The 20,065-nt window shown below is 47.8% G+C and overlaps 1 protein-coding gene across 2 annotated transcripts in view; it reads right to left on the reverse strand.

Annotated features, from left to right (window-relative positions):
• LOC137217867 (pseudouridine-5'-phosphatase-like) overlaps positions 1-20,065 on the reverse strand; it is a 129,252-nt gene that overhangs the window by 75,007 nt on the left and 34,180 nt on the right. For both annotated transcript variants that reach the window (XM_067724865.1, XM_067724864.1), the window contains exon 3: positions 2,885-3,114. In XM_067724865.1, coding sequence (XP_067580966.1) covers positions 2,885-3,114 — 230 coding nt within the window. The remainder of the gene's footprint in view (positions 1-2,884; positions 3,115-20,065) is intronic.

The raw sequence follows: 20,065 nt of genomic DNA on the forward strand, positions 1-20,065 counted from the left end.
TCGTCACCCCTATATGCTGGCGCCTGCACTGCGTCAAAGAGGAAGCAGCAGGACACAACCTAAGAGCAGTGTCATGCTTCCATGAGCCTCTCTGCAACTGCTTGCTGAATTTGGAAGACAAATGCAAGTACAAAACGGGCGGTGGGCCTCCACAACCAGGAGCCGACCAACACTGTCCTTTCCTCCTACAATAGGCACATCTGAGGAAAACCCAAACACCTTAACTGTGTCTGCCTAGGAAACAGGACAAGACAGGTTTCATTTCTGCAAGACAAATAGCTGCATCAATAAGTGTGGGTGACTAACAAGGGTAACTGGTGGAGAGCACTTCTAGGAGCGAGACTACTCCTCAGATACGCACGTGCTCATTTTCCTTTGATGTGCCTAGAACACTGTCACCGTGGGCAACAGGGATGTCCGAGCTCTGCCTCGGCGCCTCGGCGTCTCACCAAGGGGAACTCCCGCCCGTATAGACTGGAGCCACACAGCCGTGCCCTCCTCTCCCGCAGCTGCACTGCAACTGGCCTCACGCAAAGCCGGCGTGTGGTCTCCCCATAAACTTGGTTCGCACACACACTTGAAAACCTGGCAACGCCATGTTTCCATGAATAGGGTGCCCGGCAAAGGAAGGACTGCCTGGAGTAGAAAGAAAGGCAGCACCCTCCTCCCTGAACAGCCAAACAAAGGAGGACACGACGGGTCAGCACCTCATCTTCTCAGCTGTGAAGACGGCTGCAAGCAGGCGCTCCTACTCTGAGCTGCTCCAGAACCAGTCTGCTCAGGGAGGCACCTCACTCTACCTGCACCACACAAAGAAGATGGCCCTTCTAGGAGGAGGGTTTTATCACCTGAAGGGATGGGAGATCCTTTAAGAAGTTCTTAGGGAAGGAGAACGCATTTGTATGGAATCTGTCGTAGGATGGCAAACACGTGGACTCAAAGATGTTCTGATGTAAGAAGCAGAACCACACTGCAGCCAGGACCCGTCCCACCAGCCCTGAGGCCTCATCTTTGACTCTGTGGCTTAGTGGCTGGGCCATCGCAGGCTCCACCCTGGTCATGCAACTGCTGAGTTGAATCCGTCCGCGTACTTGTATTGCGAGGAACGCACTGCCGCCATCGCTCAATGATATGCAATAATCTTCCGGCTGTCGCATAATAAAAAATATATATATTTGGCCTTTGCCCCTGGTTTCCAGTACAGAGCTCCTAAAACCCTTGGCATTTCCTGGGCAATCAGAACATTTTTCATTATTCGTAATAATCTCCTTTCAAGCACATGTCAGCTTATGCTAATGAGTGACAGTCCTGGGCCCCAGATGCCTTCGGGATGGGGGCTGGTGGACAGAAGGACCAGGCAGGATTAGAGTGCTGCAGCTTGCACCCCAGCCCAACCTGCAGGCCTGGCGATGCAGTCAACAAAGGCCCATGGTTTAACCAGCAGTGCCAGGCAATGGAGCCTCCGCAGAAAGCCCTAAGGTTCTCGGAGCTTCTGAACACAAGGGGGTGCTGGGAGGGTGGCGTGCCCAGAGAGGGCATGGAAGCCAGCACCCTGGCACCCAGACCTTAGGCTAAGCAGCTCTTCCACCGGGCTGCTCCTGAGCTGTACTCCTACACTAGACCAGTGAACGCCAAGTCGCGACTTCCGAAGTTCGGTGAGTCATTCTAGTGAATTATAACAACCGGGAAGGGGGCTGTGTGGGAACCCACGTCTGTGGCCGGATGGGAGAAGCACGAGGGGCCTGGGTACCTCGTCAGAGGCTGGCATCCGCAGCAGGGGCAGTCTCGGGGGCTGAGCCCCCAACCCGGGGGTCGGCGCCGACTCCAGGTCCTTAGCGTCAGAAGTGCGCTGAATCGTGGGACGCCCAGCAGGCGTCTGAGAATCAGAGGAAGCCCGAGGGGTTACACAGCTCGACGGCCCTTACAGGTTCAGTATAGTCAGTTAGGCCCCGGGCCCAAAAAACACATCACTCAACAACGTTCGCCACTGTCAGCTGCATCGGGAGGCAGGCTTTTGAGTAACCTTCCCTGCGCTCGCGGTTAGTGTGGCAAAGCCCGCGTTAGTGACAGGCAGACGGTGAGAAGATCTCTCACGGAAAGGCTCTTCCCTGCACCCGTGCCCCACGAAGCACCGCACCCTCGGATGCAGGGACCAGGCGGGAGCACCGTCACCCTGAGGGACGCCCCGCCTGCTGTGGACACACGTGGGTCACCAGCAGCAACCGCTCTCGAGAAGCCCCAGGTGTTCTGGAATCTGCCTCTGCAGGTGGCTGAGGCTTCTTCCCCCTCCTCCGTCTCACCAGCCCCCATGAGCCGCGCGGAGACTCAGCAGAAGCGAACAAGCCCCGTCGCGCACTCTAAGCACTCTTCCTGGGCTCAGACACCACCTCCCCAGATCCAGCACGGACAGCATAAGGAAGCAGCCCACAGAGGCAGGACAGAGCTCCGCCTGCGGCCCCCTGGCAGGGGAGAAACCGAGAAGCATTTGGGGGGAGGGGTGGTGAGCGTTGCTGACTTACGTCTGAATTGCTGAACTGCAGGGAACGTGTGTGTCCAAGGCTGCTCGTTACAAATAAGGACACCGTCGCCATGCATCACTGAAGGCCCCCCTTCCCTGCAAAGTGCCCGTCAGGCAGTGCTCTGCGAAGCCTAGGCTTTCTTACATTCGGGCACCCCAGACGATTCTGGCCGGGACTCACTGGCCAGGTGACTTGGGGTGGCTGCACTCCGCCACAAAACGAAGGGATCTCCCCACGCACCTTCCACCCGGCGACCCCACTGCCCTCTCCGTGAGTCCTCGGGAGTGCCGCGCAGCAGCTGTCCACGTGGACACAGAGACCCTGCGCCTGCGCACGGCATAACCTGCACGCCCGCTGCCGCTTACCTGCTCCACGGGAGCGGCGGGAGAAAACCTGCGGGCGCACGCCAGGAAGATGTCTGGCTCCGGCTTCCCACTCCTCACTTCGGGGTCATCGCCGAGGACGACGTGATGGAACAAGCTGAAGAAGCCCTCGTGTCTGCTGGTCTTCATCTGGAAGGATGCGGTCCCTGAGCTGGTGGCCACGGCACAGGGCACGCCGTGCTTCCGCAGGTGGTGGATCAGCTTCTCCACACCTGGGGGCAGGGGGGGGGGCGTCAGTGATGATGGGGAGCAGAGGTACCGGCCGCAGGCCTCCAGGGACACTGCGCCAGCTCTGCCGCCCTGGCTCTGCTGCCTCTGCCCAGACATCGTGTGAGCTCACACTGTCCTGACAGGGGTCGTCAGCACTGGGGCATCCCCACGCAACACAAACGTCAGAGAGCGATTCAGGGCTCAGCGCTAGCACCTCCCAAAGTAACAGAGGTGACGGTACCGGGATGCTGCTGCTGTGTTAGTCAATCCTATCGGAGCCAACCCAGGGAAGGGCCTCTGCACTGAGTACACAGGGCTTCGTTTTGTTTTGTTTTAAAGCAATGAATACACAAGGACTATGCTTTTGGTGTTTTCTGAGGAAACTCTGTATTGTACAGAAAGCAATTCAGCATTCCTCACACTGCTGGACCCTGAACCAGCCCCCATCAGAGGCTGAAGGGAAAGGTCGCTGCTGAAGCAAAGCTGCAGGACCACCTACCAAGGGGTCAGACACTGAAAAGGCTCTGCTTAACGCAGCTGAACAACAATAACAACAACACACCACGTGAAAGACACACTTCCGCGTTCCTATCAACGGTGGTGGTTAAGTCCAGGAAACACGTAGGTTAATGTATTATCCTTGGAGCCAATTAAGAGACCGCCAGTTATAAGAAATGTGACAAAAATGACAGTACTTTCCACCTTCAACACACCCGATTACAACAACAGTAATGTCTAAATCCACACAAAGGTTTATCTAAAATAGTATCTTAAATAATCAGATAATCACGGCTGTTTCAGTAAGTACATAAGGCGATGTCCCTAGTTTCTCAATTGCTACAGAAAAGATTGACACGTTTTTCGATACCTGAACCCATTCAGAAAGGGAACAGATACTGTGATCCTTCAGAGGAACAGTCCTATGAGGTGCTCAGAGGAAAATGTGGACCTCAACTCCACGCCAAGACAACTAAATCAGCAAAATCTAGCACTTGGATGGATGTAAAAGTCAGTGTCCGACATCCAATCAAAATTACCATGCTTGCAAAGGAGGAAATACAACCCATAACCAGGAGAAAAAGGCAATCAATAGAAATGAACACAAATATGGAAGAGATGATGGATATCAGCAGATACTGACCTCACATAACAGCTTGGTAAATATAATTACGCCCAAGTCAGGGACTGTCAGAATGGAAAAACAAACAAAAATAAAAGTGAGACCCAAATACACGCTGTCTGCAAGAAACTTACTTTAAAGATAAATACTCAGATAGGTTAAAACTAAAAGGATTGAAGGACTTTCCCGGCGGTCCAGTGGTTAAGATTTCACCTTACAGTGCAGGGGGTTCAGGTTGGATCCCCGGTTGGGGAGCTAAGATCCCACATGCCTCGTGGCCAAAAAACCAAAACATAAAACAGAACCAATATTGTAACAAATTCAATAAAGACTTTAAAAATGGTCCACATTAAAAAAATCTTAACCAAAAAAAGGATTGAAAACTATGTATTATGTCACTACCCATCAAGAGTCAGTGCAGCTGTACTAACAAAAGACAAGTGGGCTTTAGAACAACGAATGACAGTTATCAGGGATAACTAGGGATGTTTTGTAATGACAAATAGGTCAATTCATCAAGAAGATATAGCAATTCTAAACGTGTATGCACCAAATAACAGACCTTCAAAATAGGTAAAGCAAAAACTCAAAGCACAGAAAGGAGAAAGATGTTTCAAATTCCTCTCTCAGTAGTTGACAAAACAAGTAGACAGAAGATAAGTATGGTACTGCTGACTTCAAAAACACTATCAAGCAACTTAACCAAATGGACATTTATATAACACTTTACCCAACAACAGCAGAATACATATTATTTTCAAGTGCATATAAAACATTCAACAAGATAGAATACACTATGAGCCAAAGAACAAGTCTCAAAATTTTTAAGTAACTGAAATCATACAAAGTAATTTCCCTGACCATAGGAGAATTAAAATAGGAATGGTATTTGAAAAATCAAAAACTGGAAGAAAGAAAAGAAGATCTACAATCTAAGATTTTATCTTAAGAAAGTAAAGAGAAAAGAAAAAATAATAAACTCAAAACAGAAAAGAGAACGTAGAAAACTGATTAAACCAAAACCTAGTCCTTTAAAAAGATCAATTTAACTGGTGGGCTCTTAGCTAGACTGATCAAGGGAAAAAAAAAATCCAAGTTTATCGCAGTGAAAGAGAGACAGCACTACAGGTCCTTAAAATCATTAAAAAGGATACAAAATATGACAAGCAACTTCATGTCAATAAATTTGCTAACTTAGATAAAATGGACACGTTCTTTGAAAGCTAGAAAGCTCACTCAAGAAGACGCTAATAACCTAACTAGCCCTAGGTCTATTAAAGAAATTGAATCTGTAGTCAAGAACCTTCCCAAATCTAGGACTGGATGGCCTCACTGGTGAATTTAGCAAGCATCTCAGAAAGAAAGAAGAAATAAAGAAACTGCAAGAAATTGGAGGGAACGCTCGCTTCCCAACTCATTTTATGAGGCCAGCACTTTCCTGATACCAAAGCCGGACAAAAGTCACACAAGAAAACTACAGACCTGTATGACTTCTGAACACATATGCTTAATTTCACACTGAAAGGAATTTCCAACCAGTGTGAAAGTATTCTACGTGAAGGGTTTCTATGGGGTGTGAATCTATCATGTGAAAACATGAAAAAACCACAGCATTCAAGATTGTTTGCAACAAGCACTGATTAACAGCATGGAGAATTACACTTACCGGTTAAATTTCAGTTAAAAAACCCTTTACTTAACGGATGAATTAAGATGGATGAAAGAAAGCCTAAAAACAAACAGACATCCAATAATCACCTCTGTCTGGATACGGTGATTAAAGCTGAGTATCAACGTGATTTGAATTTAAAACAAAATATTCAAATTGCATCACACGATAGTAAACCAACATATTAAAAAATAATAGAGCATATTTAAACAGATGCTTTCTCTAAAACCTACTGGAAAAAGAAAACTTTGCTGGAAAAGTTCTCTGGTGCTACTGATTTTAAAAATTTAAATATATTTTATCTCATTTTAGCTTATCCTTCTAACATTTCTAGTTCTGTGAACATTTCATAATGTACCTAATGTAACAGCAGAGTACTATACATAAATAAGTACACACCAATAAGCCTATATTGGAGTGAGTACTCAACATTTTTTTTTTTTTCCGGTACGCGGGCCTCTCACCGCTGTGGCCTCTCCCGTTGCGGAGCACAGGCTCCGGACACGCAGGCTCAGCGGCCATGGCTCACAGGCCCAGCCGCTCCGCGGCATGTGGGATCTTCCCGGACCGGGGCACGAACCCGTGTCCCCTGCATCGGCAGGTGGACTCTCAACCACTGTGTGTGGCTCAGTTTTGTCCACTGTCACACAGCAATGATTAATGTTCCCGGTGGTGGAGTTGTGAAGGAATGCCTGTAAAGGGGCCTGCACGTAAAAGCACACACAGGAAGGTAAGGCCCCAACAGATGTCAGCCATGGTCACCACCATTACATCACACTTCAGGTTACAGTCAGTAATGAATCACTCGAACGTCCTGATACATTACTGCCTGACTCCTTCAGAAATTCTGTATCATTCATTCATTCAGTCACTCATTTATGTTTTAAGTGAACAAAAAATTTTTGTTTTTAAATCAGGGAAATAATCTTTTAAAAAATTAGGCCTATTCTGTTTGGGTTTGAAACACACACACACACACACAAACCTGAGACACTTTTGTATCCTTTAAATACTGTACACCAACTTTTTCTTATTCAGTCACTCTGAGAAGTAAAAGACTGAAAATGTGAAAGGAGTTCTGTCCTGTGGAGAAGCTGGTTCATTAGGTACATAAATGAAATCCACTCAACAGCTTGTAGCCTTGGTGTGCTTAAGTCGGTTTCAGGGCAGGGCAGGAAGACAGACAGCTCTTGCTACAAAGAAGCCACACTCACAGGATTGACCTACAGGGGAAGAAATAAGAAATGTGGAGCATCAGGGATCCTGATAGAAGAATGTTTCCGTTTGACTTCATCCTAGAGACCTAAGATTGGTGAGAAAGGACACAGAGGCTGCCATGAAAATGGATTTGAAAACGGAAAAATGCAGAAAAGATAGCGGACATGAGTTCTTTCAGGCGGTGCCGTGGAATTCAACTGTTGAGTGGGTATATCCATGAAACCTCTAACTAGCTGAGGCATCATTTGTAACACTTCACCCTGAACCCAGCGAGGGTTCACTCCCGGGGGGAGTGAACAGGACCCAGGGGCAGATGATACCACATAGCAACAGACACACCGTGTGTTTCAGGAAACACAGAGCGGCTGCTGAGTCTAGAACTCTGCAGGGATGCACAGGAAGGTGAGGGTCATGTCACGATGTCAGCCCGGGGGCTCAGCTGATGCAAGCGCCCAGTCACGTGGCAGGGGAACAGACACCCACACCGTCCTGGCACGGGTGCACTGTGCAGGGCTCTGCTCAGCCTAGACCTCCACACGTGCGTTCCTCAGACAAGGCTCGGCCCCTCCTCACCCCGACTTGCATGTGTAAGGGCGTAGGCAGACCACCTCTCCTAGACGCTGACTGTGCCCCTGCCTGAAAGGTGAGCAGCCCAACACCACAGTGTTACAGGTCACAGGGATGCCACCAAGGGCAGTGGGTCAAACGGTGCCCCCCCCAAAGATATGTCCGAGTCCTAAGCCCTGGTGCTTCTGAACGTGAACTTATTTGGGACAAGGGTCTCTGCAGATGTGATGAAGGACCTCCAGAATGAGATCATCACGGATTTACGGTGAGCCCTAAATCCAATGACTAGTGTCTTAACTCTGTTCCTGCTGTTACAATAAAACACCACAGGCTGGATGCTCTATAAACAACAGAAATTGATTTCTCACAGTTTTGTGGGCTGGAATTTAGATCAAGGTTCTAGCAGATTCAGTGTCTGCTGAGGGGGCCCTCTTCCTGGTTCACAGACGACTGTGTATGCCCTGTGTCCCCACATGGTGCAAAGGGTGAGGGAGCTCTCTGGGGTCTCTTTCATAAGGGCACTAACCCCATTCATTGTGCTCCACCCTCATGACCTAATCACCTCTCAAAGGGGCCACCTCCTGATACAATCACACTGGGGCGGGGTGGGGGGTGGTGGTTAGGGTTTCATATATTATGAACTTGGGGGTGAGGGGGGATGATTCAGGTCATGGCAACTGGTGTCCTTAGAAGAGGAGAGACACAGACACAGAGGAGAAGCCACGTGAAGATGGAGGCAGAGATGGGAGGGAGGCAGCCAAAAGCCCGGGGATGCCTGGAGCCCCCCGGAAGCTGGAAGAGGCGGGAAGGATCTTCCCCTGGAGTCTCCGGAAAGAGTGCAGCCTGCCCACACCCTGATCTCAGACTTGTGGCCTCCAGAACTGTGAGAGCATAAACCTCTGTTGTTCTAGGCCACCAAGTTTGCAGTCATTTGTTACGGCAGCCACAGAAACTGTGGCCCCAAGGACCCAAGGTAGCAGCACTGGTGGTGGAAACTAGAAGCTGGGGCCTTGATTCTGAGAAGACGACATAATTCATGACTATAAACATGAACGTGTGCTGGCAATGTTTCAGCAATTGTTAGCAATCAAGGGCAGAGCTCAAGAAAGAAAAAGGAAACACACACACACACACACACACACACACACACACACACACACACACGGGAAGAGAAGCCTAGCAGCTGTTCTCGACATCAGTGGGAAGAGGCTCCAGGAACCTCCAGCTGCCACCTCAGACCCAGAGACCAGGTCACTCCGCTGGGATCAACAGCCAGGAGGTGCGAGGGCGCTGGGAGCTACAGGAGCAGGTTCTCAGAGGGGGGATCTTGACACCTCTCCCTCCTTACAGGAGACCTTTAGCAATGCCCGGATTTTAATGTCACTGTGGATTCCTAAGGAGTGCTTTGGAAAGGCATGATCACAGGGCATGAGTTCACATTCCAGGGCAGATAGGGGAGACAAGGTCCTGCTGACTCACCCTGAGGGTCGCCCTTTCCAGGGTGGATTCTAATTAGGATTCTTACCTAAGTATGGGAGGATGGCGAGGACAACCAGACATTCCACCCTCCTTCCCAGGGCAGGATTTGGAGAACAGGCCCATCAAAGGCAATGACAACTCAAGTGAAGGGTCGCCTTCCAAGACGAGCAAGGCCCAGGAGCCTGAAATTTCCATCCGCCCCATAACACACTAAGAGGGACCTGACACGATGACTTCCCAGTCTACCACTGTATTTAGGGCAGTGGTTCCCCAGCAGAGACATTTTGACCCCCGCCCCCCGGGGCATCTGGCCAAGTCCAGAGACACTGTTTGGTTGTCACAACTGGGGGAGGGGGGGCTCCTGGCTCTGGTGGGTGGAGACCAGGGATGCCGGTCATCATAGGCAGTGCCGTACGCAACGTTCTCAGTCAGGGCAGTGTAGGAATGGCCTAGAAGTCCAGGGGTCAGATTCCTCACTCTTCCGTTTACTTCTCCAAATCTGCATCCTCACCTATAAAATGTGAGTAAGAGCAATCCTGCCTACTTCACAGAACGAGTATAAAAACTGCAGATGATATAAAGATATAGGAAGCATGTTCAGTTTTCAATTTCTACACAAACAGGAGATGATGGAAAGAAAGGTGGGTGCCTTCTAAGCAATTCACATCAAAAATGGATTGATTTCCTTCACCTGATGCGTCCAATAGAGACGAAAGCAGCGGAGTGCATTACTGTGGCTATCAAACTAATCTGAAAGTGATCAGCCCAATTGTGTGAGGACCAGGACAGTCAACTGAGATAATTTTCCACTGTCAACTATTTTTTCCTTGCTGCCATTCTGCAGAAGTTTCAACACTGTGGCCAGAGTTTCTGTGCATGTTGTTTTTCTGGGCATTATCTCAAATATAAAATTCTTTTTTTTTTAATTTATTTATTTTGGCTGTGTTGGGTCTTTATTGCTGTGTGTGGGCTTCCTCTACTTGTGTCGAGCAGGGGGCTACTCTTTGCTGCAGTGCGTGGGCCTCTCATTGTAGTGGCTTCTCTTGTTGCGGACGGAGCATGGGCTCTAGGCGTGCGGGCTTCAGTAGTCGTGGCTCACGGGCTCAGTAGTTGTGGCTTGCAGGCTCTAGAGCGCAGGCTCAGCAGTTGTGGCGCATGGGCTTAGTTGCTTCGCAACATGTGGGATCTTCCCGGACCAGGGCTTAAACCCGTGGCCCCTGCATCGGCAGGCAGCTTCTTAACCACGGTGCCAACAGGGAAGTCCTCAAATATAAAATCCTCGGTGTTATCGCCTATGTCCTCGGGAATGGTCTGGTAAGGAAACAGAAAGTCTTTCCCTGTGTTCCTGTCTAGGCTGCTGCAGACATGCCGAAGGCACCAGCGCCTGGAAGGCTGCAGCAAGCCCCTAGTGAGGGTCCCCTCCTTTCCATGGGTATCTCTCAGAGGAAGACTCTGTGGTGAGGTGCTGGAGCCCCACTCAACATGCCATGACACTGGGACTAAGGTCCCACTGAGTGTGTGCTCAGGGGGGCACGGAAGCAAGGCCCTGCCCCTAGTGGCTGTGTGACTCGGTTTGGGGGAGAGGAGACAGGCACAGCTGTGACATTTACGGAAAAATCCTTTGTACAGCATGCAATTACCACCATTTTCTACCTCGCCTGTCCAGGAACTTTAACAAAATACAACTTCATAATCCATGAACGGCTTCTGGTATTTAAAAACAGAAACAAAATTTTTTTTTCTTTTTTTTTCTTTTTTTTTTTTTTGCGATAGGCGAGCCTCTCACTGTTGTGGCCTCTCCCGTTGCGGAGCACAGGCTGCGGACGCGCAGGCTCAGTGGCCATGGCTCACGGGCCCAGCCGCTCCGCGGCATGTGGGATCTTCCCGGACCGGGGCACGAACCCGCGTCCCCTGCATCGGCAGGCGGCCTCTCAACCACTGTGCCACCAGGGAAGCCCGGAATTTTTTTTATTGTGGTAAAATATCATGAAGTTTACCATCTTGTGCATTTTTAAGTGCACAGCCAGTGGCATTCAGGAGCTTCACCTTGCTGTGCAGTGGTCACCACCAGCCATCTGGAGAACCCTCTCACCTCCCCAGACAGAAACTCTGTCCCCAGTGAACACTGCTTCTCCCCCGCCCCGCCCCGGTAACCTTCACACCACCTTCTGTCTCTGTGACTCTGACCACTGCAGCTGACTCCTGTCAGTGAAATAACACAGTATTTGTCTCTTCTGTCTGGCTTCTTTCCCTGAGCACAATGTCCTTAAGGTTCACCCTTGTTGTAGCCTGTGTCAGAATTTCCTCCCTTCTTAAGGCTAAATAATATTCCACTGTAGGAATGTAAGACATATTATTTATCCAGTCATCCATCAGTGAATACTTGGGTAGCTTCAAGTTTTTGGCTATTATGAGTAATTGCTTTCCATTCTTTAAAAAATACAATATTTTTTATTTCTTGAAAAGCAAACCGCAGCTGAAATATTTTGTCTGTTGTGCACCGCATCCCCGAAATAATGCTGGGAGCAGATCTTCCAAGATTGAAAATAAACAGACTAATATACAGCTGACCACTGAACAAGAGGGGTTTGAACTGCGCGGGTCCACGTACAGGTGGATGTGTTTCAACAGTAAACACTACAGCGCTACACGGGCCGTGGTGGGTTGACTCGGCAGGTGAGGAGGAAGTGCAGACACGGAGTGCCGACTATAAATTACAGGTGTTGTCCAAGGTTCAAGTGTACCCGTACTATCTGTGCACACACTGCGTCCCCACTGTTGGGTGGGTCGTCTACGGGGAAGCTGTGGGATGTGGGGCAAGCCAGGCGGCCCCCTGGAACCTGGCCGTGTTCACTGGGACGACAGGTCACTCCTCACCCCACACAGGTGCCACCCACCCCGAGTCCGCACCTGTGCAGTCAGCACCTTCTCCTCAGACACCCAGAGCCTGTCCAAGCGGCTGGAAGCCACTCTCCTCAGCTGCCGACGCCCGTGACTAAACCATCATGGCCATCTATCTACCCATTTTCTCTCCACTGAATTGAGAGGTCTTTCAGTAAGGACTTCTTTTATCCGTGATCTCTTCCTCCCAAGTATTTAAAAATCCACAGGGGAACCGCCACACATTTAAAAACAAACTGCAGCTCGTTCATTTGAGAAAAACATTTATGCCCACAGTTAAGTAATAGCTAGAATCGCAGGAAGACAAGACATGTATCTTGTGGCTTAGTCTAGGATGTCTCTGTTATAATTTAGTGACAACTCAGGCACCTGGCAGTCTTTGAATGCCAGAACATTTAAACCAGGAAAAAGGAGTAACGTCCATGTACATCATCAAATAAGTCAGTACTCTACAGGACAAGGGGAATCAGAATTGTAAAGGTCTGTTACTGGAATTACTGACCAGCAAATGATTTTGAAGGAGCGTGGCATCGTGATTGTGGTTTGTTACCACGTCCATACTCAATATTCTCCTTTCACTGCTGTTGTGATTGATTTCATGATGAGAAAAGCTAGGCGTAACCTGAGACTCACACCTTCTCTCTGCATGTGCTGTCTGCTGGATTCTTTTTATGTTTGCAATTCTACAGCTTCGGTGCTTAAGTAATAATGACTCTTGAAACTTCAGTTCCAGTCCTGGTTTGTCAGGTGAATGTTAATTTTTGCCAGTACCACGTCACACTGTCACCTCACATGGGACTGCGGTCCACTGAGACCTTCTGACTCCACCTTAGGTCAAGCCCTCATAGTCTGGTCCTCCTCCCAGCTAACTCTCCCCTGCTGTCGTTATCATGTGCCATAAACCCAGAGGAATTCCCCCCCACCCCGCATAGGTTTCCCTCTGGCACATCATCTCTTCAAAACTCCCACTGGTTCTAGAAGCAGCAGACAGCTTAGCTCAAGACTAAAGACCTAGTCGAGCCGAAGCCCTTGCCTATTTCTCAAGCACATCAGTAAAAGGTTCAGCTTCGAGCCACTTCTATCTCACACGCTCTCCGCAGTTTCCCCAAAGTTCAAGCCCCCGTCCCCAGCACAAAGCTGCCACTGCCCCGAGAACATTCTGCTTTATCTTCCTCCACTCCCCTTCCACCACTCTTTTCTGAATTTCTCTTTCTGATGTAAAACTATATGTTACTGTAGATTTCCACTTAAATGGATATGCACGTATCCTAAGCTGATTATACACACCTTTCTTCAATGTGCCCATGAGCAGCCACCCAGCCCCAGATGCCCTTAAGGACTGAGTAAAGGAAGAGGAAAATTACAGGATGACCCTAAGGAAATGAGTGCCTTCTTGCCAGGACGGTGGGCCGTGTGTTCAGAGAGTGGGGCGGCAGGAGCCGACAATGTCTGCTAATAGCCATGGGGGACGAAGGGCATAAGACACACGAAGAATAAAGTAGAAGAGAGAAGCAAAAGGCAGGGGCTGCGGGGGTGGAGACACATAATTACCCAGGCCAAAGCAGGCTGGCAAAGAAGAAACGGGCTTGGGTAGAAGTGGGACTGGGGCCCACACCACGGAGAGCGGTGTCCACTTCGCGGCCGGGCTGTGGTCATCAGGGGCGCTCCGGAAGAAGAGCACAGGTACCTGCTGTGCCCCGGCAAGGCCCACCCTCCTGCCCAGGGAGTCCCCACGTGTGCCGCTCTCCAGCTTATGTCGGGGGGCCGCACTCCACGGTGGACACGGCCGAGTTCCTGGTTTCCCGAGGTGACCTGGTCTGCAGAGCACAGGGAGGCTCCGCTGATGGGAGAGCGGGGACCGGCCGTCCCCAAGCCGCAGAGGCCTGGGCACCACAGCCTCGGCTGCCCAGGGGGCCGGGGATCAGCGTGCACTTCCGCTCTTCTGCTGGGTGACCTCCAGAGCAGGAGGGGAGAGAAAAACCCGAGGGAGCGCGGTGTGGCGGGGGGGGGGCTGGCACCTCCGAGGGGCCCGTGTGACGGGCAGCGCGTGGGCCATCGCTCCTGGGCTCGGCCTTGTCCCCCTCCTGTCCACTGGCCCAGATGCCACGCCCTGGGCTCTTCCGTGGGAAACCCCCCCATCCCAGCCCGTGAAAACGAGCAGGAAAAGTAGAGGGCCAGGCCAACAGGAGAACCTTCCAGGGGGTTTCACACCAGAAGAGGCACCGACTTTATGACTGGCCTTCTACACCAGTTACTCTCGCTGAATTATGCCAAAATACGTCATTTCATCCATCTCAAAGAATCCATGACTGAAGAAATGTGCTTCAGAACACAACGGAGGCACTAGCATCCTTCATGGGGACCCTGTTAAAAAGGTTTCCTTACGTCCCATGGCAAAAGTTTTCTTACGTTAGGCCACATATATTTCAATACTTCTTATCAAAAAGTTGTGCCACGACTCAGAAGATGTCTCTTCCCAGAAAATAATTAGACCTTTCTCTGACCTTCACCCTATATTTCATCAGTAAGGCATGTGGTAAATGCCTACAGAACATACTGGTCAAAAGTATCTCCCTCCTAGATCATTCATGACCCACTTCAAGGAGAGGCATCCACAGCATTCCGTCATTAGGCTGCTGACAGGAAGGTAATCAAGTCACTTGTGCCTGGCCTTCAAGCCCCACGGGCCAGCCCTACCCTCCAAGTGGCTGGACCCAGGCAAGGACACACCCGCGTCACTATCAGGGGCTAATTGCCTGGTGCCTGGCCCAAGGAGGGCACACCTACATCATAATCAAGGCCTGCTTCCCCTGGTAACTGGCCCAGGCAGACATGCCTGCATCATAATCAGGGCCTGCTACCCCTGGCAAACTGCCATGCCTTCCTTGCTAAGTACCTGCTGGGGCCACAGCTCTCACCCTGAACTGAGAGTTTCTTTCTCAAAATGAAGGATATTGAATTCATAATAGACCGTCCCTACAGACAGACTTCTTTTCTAATGAGCTCAAGATGCCTTCCACAACCTAAAATGCCCCACCAGAAAATACCTTCAGAAAGAAAAGAAATGAAAGTCAAGGGTTATGCTATCATCCACAGCTGCGTGATGGTAACAAAGCGGTAAGTGAACAAGATGAAAACCTAGACCTAGAAAGAGGGCAGTGGTGACTTTTCCTAGTTATAGTCACCACACCCTGGTCTCCCCAGGAGGTCACCTTTCCGGTGGAATTCAGGTTTGGCTCAGATAAAAGAGGGGATGGGAGGAATGCAGTAGGGGTGGAAACTAGGGGGCAAAGCACGTCTTTTTGGGTAGACAACTTGATCTCTGTCCTTACTGTTTTTGTGACTAACATGTTACAGAACAGAAGCTCTAAGGAAAGGTGCTTCCTTAGGTTTCCACACAGCCCTTCCTTCGGCTCCACAGCCCATCCTGCCTTTTTCCTCCTGTTCTTCTTCCCCTTTGGGGTGCGTATAATTACCAAATATTGCTTGTCATCCTAACCCACTCAGAACGTCCAGTGGCACCTTCTGACCTCCGTCCCTGGTCTAACCCAGCACCCCAGCACGATTTTACATGTCTCCTGTCTGGTGCGTTCTTGGGCTTTTCTTCATACTCTTGTCATCTTCTCATGTTTAGCTCACCTCCCAGTTACGTGTGTGCGAACGACCTCATGTTTTCAAGGAGACACTTTAGAACCACTGGTAAGTCCTCACTCTCAGCTGTGAGGCTAGTAAAAGTTTAAGTATACACAAAAATTCTTAGGCTAAAAAGCCAGATTCATGACCTTGCTCAATCAGTAAATAAAGAGGTCCTCTATCCCTCTTGTCTAGAAGAGGTGAAGGAGTAGCACAGAAAGAAGAGTCATCACAATGAATAGGGTTAGTGAGTTCTGTAGGACTAAACTGTCTTTGAAGAACCAGTTCCTGCCTCACTTCTACGGTGGAGGTGTCTGGATTCAGTTCTCTTCTGTTGCTACCTACGATTAGCACCCTACTTAACTCATACCTAGTCACTGGGAGAGACAAATGAGGACACTACAATGACTGGATCACCAAGCAGATTTCAAAATATAGACTTGTTGGCAATCCAGCCAAACAACCAGACTAGCTGAATGAGACACAATATTTTCTTGAAATTGTAGTATAACATATCTCAAGTAAATCTTAGAATATAGGACAAAAATTCTAGAAGGAAAACCACCTGAAAAGCTTGGGGGGATGAGGAAGAAAAAGGGTATTTACATTTCTAAAACATCACAGGCGCTTTGTATGTTAAACCATGAAAGAGACTCCAGGTCAAATATGAACTGTCTAGACAAATCCTTAGCTGGGTTAACCAAGAAAAAAAAAAAAAAAACAGGACTCATAACTACAATCAGAAATGAAAGATGGGACATTAAAACCAATGCCACAAAAATAAAAAGGATTAAAGGAGAATAATATGAAAAATTGTAGGTAAACACTGGATAACCTAGAAGAAATAGATAAAGATATACAACCTATCAAGATCAAAGCAAAAAGAAAGAGAAAGTCTGTTCAAACCTCTAACTATTAAGGAGATTAATTCAGTAATGAGAAACCCCCCAACAAAGAAAAGAGGACCAAATGGATTCACTGGAGAATTCTACCAAATTTTAAAGAATTAATACCAATACTCCTCAAACTCTTCTCCACAATTAAAGAAGACGATATACTCCCAAGCTCATTCTATGAGGCCAGCATTACCTTAGTACCAAAGCCAAACAAAGAAACTATAAGAAATTGATACAAATATACTCAGCAAAATACTAGCAAACTTATTTAAATAGCACATTAAAAGGATTATACGTGATGACCAAGGGGGAACACAAGGATGGTTCAACATACGAAAATCAATGTGACGTACCATATTAACAAAATGAAGGACAAAAACCACATGGTCATCTCAACTGATGCAGAGAGAGCATTTGACAAAACTCAGCACCCTTTCATGATATAAACACTTAAACTAAGAATAAAAGAAAACTACCTCAACATAATAAAGGCCATATATGAAAAGCCCACAGCAACATCATTACTCGATGTGAAAAGGCTGAAATCTTTTCATCTGGGATCAGGAACATGAAAAACATGCTTTCTCTTGTCACTTTTATTCAACACAGCACTGCAAGTCCTAGCCAGAGGAAATCAGGCAAGAAATAAAAGGCATCCACGTTGGAAAGGAAGAAGTGAAGTTATCTGTTCACACATGACATGCTCTTATACGTAGAAAAGATTCCACACACATACTCAAAACTGTTAGAACTAATAAACAAATTCAGCAACGTTGCAGGATACAAAAATCAACATGCAAAAATCAGTTGCATTTCTATACACTAACAATGAACAGCCTGAAAAGAAAATTTAAACGCTTCCATTTACAATAGCATCAAAGAGAAATAAAAGTTAACCAAGAAGGTGAAAGACTTGTACACTGAAACGACAAAACACTGCTGGAAGAAACAAATAAATAAGACACACATAAATGGAAAGACATCCCATGTTCATGGACTGGAAGATCTGATACTGTTATAATGTCCATACTTCCCAAAGTGATCTACAGATTCAGAGCCATCCATATCAAAACTCCAAAAGCAATTTTTGTAGAAATACAGAAATCCATCCTAACATTTATATGGACTCTCAATGGAACCTGAAGCGCCATAACAATCTTGGAAAACAAGAACAAAGTTGGACAATCTCACACTACCTGATTTCACAACACATTACAAAGGTACAGTAATCAAAACAGTGTGGTGCTAGCACAAACACAGACACATAGACCAATGGGATAGAATAGAGAGCCCAGAAAGAACTCCTCACACATATGGCCAAATGAGCTTCAACAAGACTACCAAGACCACTCAAAAATGGGGAAAGGACGGTCTCTTCAACAAACTTGTGTTGGGGAAAGTGGATATCCACGTGCAAGGAACAAAGCTGCACTCTTACTTTATAGCATACACAAAAATTAACTCAAAATGGATTAAAAACCTAAAGGTAAGAGCTAAAACTATAAAATTCCTGAAAGAAAACATGGGGAAAAAGCATTATGACACAGGATTTTTTTTTTTTTTGGCAGTATGCAGGCCTCTCACTGTTGTGGCCTCTCCCGTAGCGGAGCACAGGCTCCGGACGCGCATGCTCAGTGGCCATGGCTCACGGGCCCAGCCGCTCCGCGGCATGTGGGATCCTCCCGGACCAGGGCATGAACGTGCGTCCCCTGGATCGGGAGGCAGACTCTCAACCACTGCACCACCAGGGAAGCCCGACACGGGATTTTTTTAATATCTTCGATATGACACTAAAGGCACAGGCAAGAGCAGAAACAGCCAAATGGGAGTACATCAACCTTAAAAAGTTCTGTGTATCAAAGGACACAGTCAACAGAGTGAAAAGGCAACCTATGAAATGGGAGAAAATATCTGCAAATCATGTATCTGATAAGTGGTTTATATCCAGAATTTATGAAGAATTCCTAGAACTCAACAAGAAAAAAACAAATAACTCTATTAAAAAATGGGCAAAGGGGGCTTCCCTGGTGGCACAGTTGGTTGGGAGTCCGCCTGCCGATGCAGGGGACGCAGGTTCGTGCCCCGGTCCGGGAGGATCCCACATGCCGCGGAGCAGCTGGGCCCGTGAGCCATGGCCGCTGAGCCTGCGCGTCCGGAGCCTGTGCTCCACAACGGGAGAGGCCACAACAGTGAGAGGCTCGCGTACCACAAAAAAAAAAAAAAAAAATGGGCAAAGGACTTGAATAGACATTTCTCCAAAGAAGACATGCAAACGGCTAACAACATATAGAACAATGCCTCGCGTCATTAATCATTAAAGAAAGGCAAAATCAAGAGAGAATCACTACACACACAATAGGACAGCTACTATCAAAAAGACAAAAAATGACAAGTGTTGGTGAAAATGTGGAGAAACTGGAACCCTTGTGGGCCGTTGGAGGAAGAATAAAATGGTACAGCCAGTATAGAAGACAGTTATGGTGGAGCTTCAAAAGACTAAAAACAGAATTACCTTATAATCCAATAATCGCACTTCTGCGACCATACCCAAAAGAAAGGAAAGCAAGGTCTTGAAGAAATATTTGTATATACATGCTCACAGCAGTGGTTTTCACAACAGCCAAGAGGTGGAAGCAACAGAGTTATCTATAGACAGATGAAGAGATAAACAAAATGTGGTCCGTACAGTGGAATATGATTCAGTCTTCAAAGGGAGAAAATCACATGCTACAACATGGATGAACCTTGAGGATATTATGCTAAATTTAAAAAGCTAGTCACAAAAGGACAAATACTGTATGAGGCACCTAGAGCAGTTCAAATTCACAGAGACAGAAAGAAGAAGGGTGGGCGCCGGGGGCCGGAGAGGGGGAGGAATGGGAGGTAGGGTTTAATGGGGACAGAGTTTCAGCCTTGCAATGTAAAAAGTTTGAGAGATGGAGTGGTGACGGTTACACAACAACTTCAACATTCTTAACACTACCGAACTGTACACTAAACATGGATAAGATGGTAAATTTTAAGCTGTTTCTTGTGACATACGGATGTGTTTCCATCACTAAAGTTTGTCAGGATTACTGGGTGTGCAAACAGCCCAGAGGCAGCTGATGAAGGGAGTGTGAATCGCGGTGCTTGTACCCGTGCGTGAGGAGTTAGTGTGTGTGTAATCCAAGAACAGTCCACATGGTTTCTGTGTGACACAGGCAGCGGTATTAGCAGGGCCCTTTGACAGAAAATTCTCTGGTTCCCGGGAATACTCAATCTGCCCCTCTGGATATGTGTACAAATATAGATAACAACACACGTTTCAAAAATGATGATGACTCATATGAATACAATTTTGAATCCAAAATTACTGCTATAACTGTAAACTTTTTCTCCCTTAGCACCAGGAATTCTAAAGACGGAGTTTTCACCTTTTCTCCTAGAAAAATCTTAAAATAATACTTCATTTTTAAGCATTTTTTGTC

This window comes from Pseudorca crassidens, chromosome Y (assembly GCF_039906515.1).
Source record: "Pseudorca crassidens isolate mPseCra1 chromosome Y, mPseCra1.hap1, whole genome shotgun sequence".
In the NCBI taxonomy this organism is placed as follows: domain Eukaryota; kingdom Metazoa; phylum Chordata; class Mammalia; order Artiodactyla; family Delphinidae; genus Pseudorca; species Pseudorca crassidens.